Source organism: Thermobia domestica, chromosome 17 (assembly GCF_964235325.1).
Source record: "Thermobia domestica chromosome 17, izTheDome1.hap1.1, whole genome shotgun sequence".
Classification (NCBI taxonomy): domain Eukaryota; kingdom Metazoa; phylum Arthropoda; class Insecta; order Zygentoma; family Lepismatidae; genus Thermobia; species Thermobia domestica.
Genome location: NC_137470.1, coordinates 86349699 through 86360152, shown reverse-complemented (window position 1 = coordinate 86360152; position 10454 = coordinate 86349699). Strand labels below are relative to the sequence as shown.

Here is a 10454-nt window from a genome sequence, read left to right as displayed (position 1 = left end):
ATTGTTTTGCTCCCTTCTCGCGTCAGAGCTAAACCGGGCCCCTTTGCAAAACGTATTGACCAGCCTAACCTAAACACAAGCCTCTTACTTGTTAACGTAGAAACGTGGTCGGGAGGTGTAAGGGATGTAGAAATTGTATTTTTAGTAACCATGAGTATGGTCCACTTCCATGTTTTTCTTTTTACTTTTTGCAGCTACTTCGGAATGTTCAATTTTTATTCTTCACTAATCGCAAATGGCGTTTACATTCAAAATAAGAGAAATTTTGGTGGCATTTGTTCTGATATTCTTCTCGTTTGAAATGAAGAAAAGAATAAAAGCAATATGCAAAGACAAAAATTATTATCAGTACATAACATTACCAATAATAATTGCTGCGAAAAACTAAATACGACCTCTTTTACCCTCTCATGAGCTGTATGTATTATCAACAAAAATTTTTAAAAATGCCCTTGACGGGGAATCGAACTGACGACCTTTGTATTTGTCAGCCAGCACCTTAACCACTACACCAAGATCATGACATGGTGAACGTTTAGTTGTCGGCGTATTTGTTGTATTTGTGTTTTATGTTCCCACTTGGACAATTTTTACTCTTTTTTCTAAGTTTAACAGCTGTTTCTCGCTTCTCTTTCGGTGTCGTCCTTTATTTACACTATGCACTTCAGAGGGTATTCATAGCTTGTGCCCCTCTGCAATGTCTTATTCAGATTAAACTTTTCATTTTGCCCCTCAGTAAACATTAGATTGATTTAATTCTCATACTCTCCACGGATGGAGCGCAGGAATGCCAGACTCGAAAAATAGGTGTACATTTAATTTCCTGACAGATAATACATCTAAACCTTGACAAACGCATCGAACTGAAGTGCCCAGAAGGCTCATGAGCCAAGGCACAACAACCCTAAGAAGAAGAAGAAGAAGAAGACTTTGACATAAGGACATCAACACGAGCTTGGGACCGGCTGGTGCAGAGTGCCTTTACCATACTTTTCTATTTGAATATAGGTTGTTAGATGTTGTTCTTTTTCCAAGTGTAATCAGCTGTGTTCAGGAATAGGTGGAGAAACGACATTTTAAGATTCAAATTTTTAATTATTCACTGGTCTAGTGGCTAGCTTTCGTGCCTCCCGTGCAGGAGGTTCCGGGTTTGATTCCCGGTAGAAAAGCATCGAACACATTGCAGTGGTTCAGATTGCACTCTGAAGTGTAGTTGCCGTCGTGTTAGCTTCGCTCCTCATAAAGGCCGTAAATGGTCGTGTAGTTTACTGTCTTAAGTTCAGTAGTTGGGAAAATGGTAGGTATAGAGTTCAGTTTCCTATTTTATATCTATATACAATAACGGTTGTTCACTTACTTTACCGAACATTCGTGTTTTCTTAATTTTCTTTTATAATTTGTTTAATTTTCGTGTTTTATTGCAAAGTCAGTAAATACGTGAGCTGTCATATTGTATTATTGCGCAAATGTCATACCGTCAGAAAGAGTTTCCTTTCATCCCTCTGAAAAATGACAAGAATACAGACGGCTATCAAAATATATGAAGGTAATGTACGTAGACAGTACTCGGGTAAAAGTGCAAATTGAGCAGAACAAGTGATTTCTGTTATCTTTTATTTTTTCCACAATCTTACAAATATAAAATCTCCTGTGTTACTGCACAAAACATCTGAGCGAGCGAAGGGTCTTAGAAGTCTCGCAGGGCTCGTTTAGATATGCTTCCCATAGATGTTCTGCTAATCTGCCAAAGGGCACTATTGCCCACTGCTCGAAATACCAGTATTTGTTGAAATATATTGGTTTTATTAGTTTTCTTCTTAAGTTTAAGTGCCGCAGATGGCGCCCCGAAATATAAAGTTTACTAACATGTGAGCAGAATCAGGTTAAATGTGAGCTGAATAAATTAGGAAGAAAAACTAAGATTATATGGGTTCGCGTATTGATGCGATAGTAAGTAAACAGGCAATAGGGTATAATATGGCAGGGTTTCAAATCCACTATCTTATTAACTAACGTAGGACGAGTATGCAGCAGTAATGGAGGCTTAGAGTAATTCAGAGGGGAAACTAAGGGGAGTTGCATCTGAACCAAATGTGGTGAAGTGGGCAAAGTTGTGGGTGCTGCCCTGTTGTACGAGACCATAAATTTGTAAAGTCTATGGAAGAAATATGTTACTTGATTTCACAATAAAATTCTGCAAGTAAAGAGATTATATCGGGGTCTTACCTCTTACATGCATAATAAGGCAGTAGTTCGAAATGGAAAGTGTGGTGTTTATCACCTAATCCTTCATTAAAAAGATATGAAGTGAGCTGCTGTGTGAAGGCAGTGTACAAAGTGAATTAAAGTGTCTCAAAGCTGTGTCGCACGCTTTTGTATCATATAATGTGTTCTTTTACTTATCCTTGTTAATTCGTATACACCGGAAGGTTGTAGAGCACAGGCCCCCCATTTAGGTTAGTAGCTAGGTTGGTTCCTTTCTCTACCAAAGTTTGGTACCGGTATTTAATTCACATAGTATTGCCTAGCGAGGGAAGGCAGGTTAGAACCCCGTAGGGCACGTTTCCCATCTTTATTACAGCTAAATGTACACACCGTCACAGACGCGCCTGCTCCCTATTGATTAGGATTTAGATTTCTGAACTTTCGGCATCTAAGGCCATTTAGCCCTTCACGTTTTGAGGGATGACGACCCTCGACGAGCTCACAATCCGGGGAAAGGGAAGGAAGAAATGATGGGGGAAGGAGGGAAGCGGCCTGGGACCTATAAGTTAGGTACCGCTCGGCATGTGCCTGATGTGAATTAGGAAAACCTCATGCACTCAGACGCAGCCGCTCTTGCCTGCCTGCTGAGCTCCTCTGCTCGGTTTGATACCATTCGCAGTTTTAGAGGACTCCTACCACGAGTTAGTTTTGAGTTTTTAAGTTCATTCGGGTTTTATGCACTGGAGTTTGTTTGCTGTGTGTGCATGTGTGTTGGTTATACTCAGCCCTCGTAAAGTCATGCTGCACCAATTAATGCAATTTCTCTGGGAACGTTCTACAATGCTGCTCCGCACGCATGGGTGAAGGTAGGTTAGTAGCCTGGTTGGTTACTTTCTTATATATAGCTTCTTATTATAACCCAGTGAAATGCATTTCCTGATAAGTTCCTATTTCTTGAATATGAGTATCTCTCTGCGTGGCAATCTAGTGTAGGAATGAAGTATTTTTGTATGTGTTTTTGAGTTTTTTATGCCTCAAGGACATTATTTGATAGTGGCTTCCGTCCCTAGTTTCCCTTCTAAAAGTTTGTTTATATAACACTAGTAGGGTATTGTTATAGTGCTGGTTGGAAAAAAAGATATAGGATTCATTGTTTCATTATTTGTGAATAGTGCGTTATTTGCAACACTTAACAGTCGGAAGGCACTAAGTTTGCGCAGAATCTGGGAAGAGTAAAGAAAGAATTACAATAAGAAGTATTTGTAATCGACATTTAACAGTGAACGATGGTATTCAAAGAATAGTAATTCTAGTTAAGGTATATTAAAATAAGAAATGATTTATATTAAAATAAAAATGAATAGTAATACAACGTTAAAATCAGGGTAATTCGGGTTCGCCATGTACCCCAAGAATTATTTAAACCCATCCTCTTCCCTTCCAAAATATTTGCGCAGGGTGATAAGGCAGTACCCCCTTGGCACAAATGAAGTTAAACCGGACTACACCAGAAGTAATTGTTCATAACTTACAATGTTTCCACGATTTCCTTATAAATGCAGCGTCCGAACCCATGTCATAAAATTCACAGTCTAAAGAATACATACCAACATGTGCTAATTTGCCATCCAACTGATTAACGGTAGGGCAGAGCTGATGGACCCGTTCCAGGGTACGTCTGAAGGGAGCAAGCGCGTCAGTGACTGCGGGTGTGCACGTATAAAAGGTAGTAAAAGCATAAGAGTTTTCGCAATAATATGAATTCCTACAGCACTTCTAATGGTCTCATACTAGTAATGCTACATTTGTGAACATAAAATTATTACCTTTCTTACCTGTACCTGTGTTATTATTTAATTCTGCCACCTGCAGAAATTTGTTCCTTATAAACCTGTTTTTCTATGCAAAGTAAAGAATTTTACCTGTAAATTTTGAAAGGGTGTTTTCTCTAAACTGACCAGCACCGTTGTCTTTTCACAGAGATGCAGATTTACAATCTGAAATAATACATGTAATATTTACGAAAGAAACATGTAATATTAATTTAACTCTTAACATACCATGCGTTAGTTGTCAACGTTGTTTGCCAAGTTCGGGTCTGTGTTTGAGCTATTTTTATTTATTTTTTCTTTTAATTTCTCAACATTTTAGTGTGGAACGTTGGTGAAATTAAGTTCTTTAGATGTCTAAAATTGTGTTTAAGTTAAATAAGTATTGTTGGCATCAAATAATTTGTTTATTTCAACAGTGTTCAATTGTTCATTCAATTTTGTACTTTTGTGTTTGTAAATCTGAATACATAATTTTAACCATAGAGTTTTTTACATTTTCAGAGCTGGTGATATGGGGTATAGTATACATTTTTCTATTTCACTACACGGCCCCCGTGCAAGAGGGTATTTGTGGACCCTCCACAAGCGAACGTATTTTTCAATATAATAGTTAAAGCAGCAAACACAATAATACACCTACTTTCTCCAAAGTAGATAGTATCCTCTAAAGTAATCTTAAATAGTGCAATAACATAAGATAAAAAAAGTTATATTTACATACTACAGCTTTTCACAATTTTCGATAATTCTACAGAGCTTTTGAAAAGCACAGTAAGCATATCCATCGTGCTAAGTGAAGTGTCTTTTCAGTATTTGTCAAAATTAGGTGTTAATCACATACATTTCTTAAGAGAAAACAAACGATATAAGAAACTATGTTATTCAGTGTACCATAGTTATACACAGCGAAATGAGTTTCACTTTCCATTATGACTTGCAATTTGACATAGAGATTCCCAAAACAGAACAAAAAATATAAATAAATAAAATAAGAAAATAAAACATCAAAGTTGCAAGAGTAACCTAAAATTTCACAATGATTATTTCCTCCACACGGAAAATAAATAACAGAGTATAAGTATTCAGTAATAAACGGGTTCGCAGGGGCCACTGGCTTGGGGTCCTCAAAAACAGAAAAGAATATTACCAAAATTGCTATTAATCTAGAATTTCACAATGATTCTTTCTCACAGATAAATGAATAACAGAATATAAGTACCTATTCAATACTGGGTAATAAAAGGGTTTCGTGGGTCCCTAGGCTTGGGGACCCAAAAACAGAAAAAAAAATTACCAAAATTACTCATGATCTAAAATTTTACAATGATTACTTCTTCTACATAAGAAATAACTAACAAAATATAAATATTCAGTACCGAGTAATAAACAGGTTTAGCGGGGTGCCCTGGGCTTCAGGACCCCAAACGAAAAAAAAAAAAAAACAATGTTACTCAAGTTACTAAGTGATCTAGAATTTCACCGCAATGATTATTTCTCACACATAAGAAATGGTCCTAATGTTTGGGGCCCCCAAAACAAGATAAATAAATAATAATAATTGTTACTAAAATTGCTGGCAATTTTAACATTGACAATGATTTCTTTTTCCCACATATAAGAAGTGAATAACAATATAAGTATTTAGTAATGAGTAATAAAAGGGATTCAGCTTCACCTTTAGGCTTGGGGCCCCTGGAAACAATATATATGTATATATTAAATTTCTGGTAGTTCTAAAATTCATAATGATTTTCGGGCTCGACGGGCTCCCCTAAGCTTGGGGACCCGGTGCGTTGCACCGCCCATTCTTACGGCAGTGTTTGATTATATACAATTGTAAACGGCAAGATTGACTTGGGTTCATTTGTATATTAATATTTAAATTAACTATTTTATATTGTATTTTTTAATAATTTTTATTATTTAATTATATATTATCAGTATGCATTATACATGCATATTCTTGGAAACGCTCGAAATTAATAGTATTTTATGTTTCATCGGTACCTTCCGAGAGAGTGATTTTCATACTTCATTTTTTTAAAAATAAAAAATGAAAAGAAAAATCTCAAAACGGTTTCTGGAGGGTGAAACATCTGAGTGAAATAGCAAAAGCTACAAACTGCTTTGCTTGCTTGAAGCGGACAGAATTCGTTAGTTGGCAGTCACTTCGTTTCGAAGGCTGTTTTATGGTCCCCACAGTGGACAGGTCAAGAGGCCACACAAGAAGAACTAGGAGTGAGACGAAGTCCTCTGAATTCCTGCAGAGGAAGTGGGTGGTACTTCTTTTATTTTTTCTTTTATATAACTCTGTGCAAAGAATTTGAAGGGTGACAGGGCAGTTCGGTTTTAGCTCCAAGACAGAAAGATGTGAGCGAATTGGTCTTTGGCTTTTTGTGTTCAGTTTTGGTCTTCAAGAATGGTGTTAGTGAAGTCACCAACTAATGTTGCTTTTCAGTGTACATTTAGTAAGCGATAGTGCTACGTTTGAATAAGTATCTAGTTTTAAGGTGAAAACTGAAGTGCATAATAAGTGCATACACACATTTTACAAATTATCCATAATTATGTAAATTGGCAGCAAATATAGTGAACAGTTTTTTTTTTTTTTTTTTTTTCGTTTGGGTAATTGTTAAGAACAGCTACTTCTCATCTCCGGTGCACGAGGATACTTCTTACTGTTGCACTAGCTACAAAATTGATTCTATTTGATGTACAAGTGGTAATGCAACACATAAACCCAGATCATGTTGCATTCACACTCCAATATGGAGTGAGAATGCACCGTGATCTAGGTTTGTTATGTGTTGTATTACCACTTGTACATCAAATAGAATCAATTTTATACCTAGTGCAACAGTAAGAAGTATCCACGTGCACGAAATATGCGATATGCGTTCAATTGCCTAAGTACAAGGGCACTACACAATCATATATATTAAGTACAAGGGCACTAGACAAACGTATATGTTAAGTACAAGGGCAACATTTAGAAATGCAACGAAAAGGAGAATAACGGCCAGGAAGCATTCATTTTCACATACCTCAAATGGCTGGAGGATATAATCTAGCCACTTCCAATAGGAAGTTGTGAAACCGCGTTGTGGGGGGATACTTTTTTTTGAAAAGAAAGGAGGCCAGATGTCCGACGAAATGGTGTCTTTTGTTTCCATATCGCGGAATGCTGTCCTTCGCGTCTCGCCACAACCGCTCGATATTTTGCGTATGAGCGCCAGTTTCAGGATCTACGAAATTCAAGCTATGATTCACGCTGAAGTGCTGAAATCCAACCTCAGTCAACCTATCGTATGACTTCCAGCAGTCGCTATGAATGGTTGTACCAGGTTTCACCCACTGTTGAAGAACGCTTAACAGCTCTTCAGCACTTCGGTTCTTGACGACACACATGAATACATTGCCAGAACCAACCTCATAACCTCCAAAAACCCATGTGCCATCGATCACACGACCGCAGTGATTTTTGCGTTTCCCGAACTTGGACTCATCTATCTGAACTGTTATCCCTGGACCCCCAAGTTTAGTAGAGGAATCCATAGCCCAGCAAACACAAACCTCACGACAAAAGCTAAACCAATCGACACATGTGGGTTTGGAAATATTGAGATTCATAGTAGCATTACTGATGTTTGGACGACTATTCAAACACCAGTAACCCATAAGGCGCGTCACCGTTAAAAAATCGAGTTTAGCCCTAGAAAAAAACGTTCCCTTGAAATGTGAAGAGGAAAAGGAGCACTTCGTCTTCCTCTTCGAATTTCCAATGAAACGTGTTTTCTGACAACGAAACACATTCCTTTCCTTACAAAAAACCGCATCCCTACAACATTTGGAACATAACTTACCTAAAGGAAGTACGCCATGCTGCTACAAAAGTTTTATACTCTCATCTGTCCTTTGTTTTACCGTCATTTCCACTATGGCATACTCTGAGAAGAAGCATTCAGAGCACGCCGGCATGCACATGAGGATACCACCCGCCATTTCCTTTGTCTTCTTGCTCTTCTTCTTACAGACTACAGCTGTCGCCACCTACATCAATGCGCACACGCACAGTTCCATTCATGACGTGGCATCGAACATTTGGAAAGCGCAAAACGCCTATGTAAATAAACAACGTTGACAACACAACGAGAGCGGAATACACACACGTCTTCTTTAATTTCAAATCACTCATTAACTAATTAAAATTGGGTATATTACCAACTTTTTAAGTAGGTAGATATTCAATGAATAATTCCTGAAAGTATGGCGTTTCTCGCCCTTCCCTAAATGGGAAGTACGGCTCCTTAACTATAACCTTCGTTTGAAAATTTCGTTCCGTGATATACATGAACTATTTATTACATGGTTAATTATAAGGAAATCTTCTGTAAACTTTACAAAATGGACTAACAAATGGAGTAGAAATTACTTAGTCCTTTCGATAAGTGATGTTCTCAGTGATTGTTGCGAACATCATGAAGCAGCCGTTTCAAGAACTCTCACTATAACATTCTACGATGGACATAGTTATTGTTTTAACAAATTGTTAGTACGTGCTTACTCACCTTGCAGCACTGCAATTAAAATCAAATGAAATGATGACAATGCAAGTTAAAGCCATCAAGTAACAGTACGGGGATATCACAGAGGAGTATCAGGTATCAAAAGGCATCTGTTTCATTCTCTCATGGGAAGAGAGGGGAAACTAGGATAGTAGAAACGACCAGGAACAATTTTTAGTGGAAAGACTTCCTTCATGTGACATTTTTTGTTGCTAGTAGGAACTCTACCACCAGGGCCGGCGGAAGGGGAAAATATCACCCTGGCAAAGAATCCATATGGCGCCCCCTACAACCCATTGGTATTACTGAGTTTAAATATGCTATGCTACCTTACAGATAGCTGCTTTTAGAGGATAACTCCTTGGACTCCATAACTATAAGAATCAATTATCAAACTGAGTAAGATCTTAACTTTTGTCAGTTAAATACACAGAGTAAGTTTTGGTTAACGATATACGAAACAATTATTTACACATGAGCATGCAAAATATTCTACGTCACTGATTAGAAATTTACAGAACGATTTATACAGGGGTGGATAACTTAACGTAACTGTAACGTAACGAAAATAGTTCTCTGTAACAAAATTATTGGTTATTTAATGTAGGTAGGTACAAGGTATAACACCAATTTTTGTTACGGCACCGTAACGTTATTCGAGCATGTAACGTTATTGTACCGTAACTAATTGAAGGAACAAATCTGTTTCGGGTATTCCTTTCACGCTTGGTGGAAGAAAATCAACAACTGGTACCAGCTGAATGAGATTCTTTCCTCTGCGGGTATCTAATGGAACTAAAATGTGTGGAACAGAAGCTATTTCGTTACAAATACTATTTGCCACATGAGTAACACAGTTGATCAGACAGGTTTGGTAAAGGTATTGTGTTCATCAGTTACAGATCTTATCAGATCTTTGGAGAGTTCATCGTACATGGTATCTATTGTATTGTTCTTCAGAGGGTCACATTGAATTTCGTTCTTCAGGTGGTGAAGCAGAATGAATATTTCACTTTCATATGTTGTTATTGCAAATATGAAGTAGAAACAGGGAGAAAAAAGAGATCGATTTCTGTGAATTTCATAGGAGGAAGTCAGTCACATACAAGGAAAAAGGCAGGTGGAAGGGGATAGCAGGGTCAGGGGGAAGCACAGAGTGAGACAAAAGTAGCAAAGGGGAGGGAAAATAGACAATCTCTTTCATTCTTCATCTTGCTTTGTTTTCATAGCGCTCTTCGCTGTCCACAACAAGAGTAGGATTAATTTATGTAAGAACTGTTCCATGAATGGTGGGCGCAAGCCTGTGAAAATCATATTTTATTATTATTAAAACAAAGCCCACAAAATAGCTAGGAAATTGTGTGATGCATGACCACGTCATTGGCTATCAATCTGCATTATTTTTGGAATATTTCACCGTTGTTTGCTGATTCTTAATCCAGGCACATCCCCAATTTGTTCACTATATTGAATCAAACTATATTATTATTATTATTATTATTATTATTATTATTATTATTATTATTATTATGTCTAGCGAGCATAGCCTAGTGGCTAGCGTTCTTCTTTCGCAAAAGGGAGATCCTGGGTTCAAAGCATGTGGCCTGCTACCCTGACCGGTTTTACCAGCTTTTTTCGTTGTTCCACAAAGTGAATGTTGGGATGTTATCTTTAAGCATAAATCCTGCCTGATTTTCTCCTTTCCTTTTTCCATTATTGATGTTAAAATATTCTGTTGTAAATTGGCCTTAGAAGCTGCATTTGAAATATTTTACATAAATAAATGAATGTTTAGAGCACGCGCCCAGATTTTTTTTTTTTTGTTTGTTTGGAGGGATCCGAAGATTTTTGC

The 10454-nt window shown here is 37.4% G+C and overlaps 1 protein-coding gene across 2 annotated transcripts in view; it reads left to right on the top strand.

The window, feature by feature from the left end:
* Positions 1-815: 815 nt before the first annotated feature.
* Positions 816-10454, top strand: part of LOC145673802 (transmembrane protein 70 homolog, mitochondrial-like) — a 99982-nt gene continuing 90343 nt past the window's right edge. The window contains exon 1 of one of the 2 annotated variants that reach the window (XM_081743565.1): positions 816-1297. In XM_081743565.1, the coding sequence (XP_081599691.1) occupies positions 1295-1297 (3 nt within the window). In that variant the 5' untranslated portion in view covers positions 816-1294. The remainder of the gene's footprint in view (positions 1298-10454) is intronic. The other variant, XM_081743564.1, reaches the window with a different exon arrangement.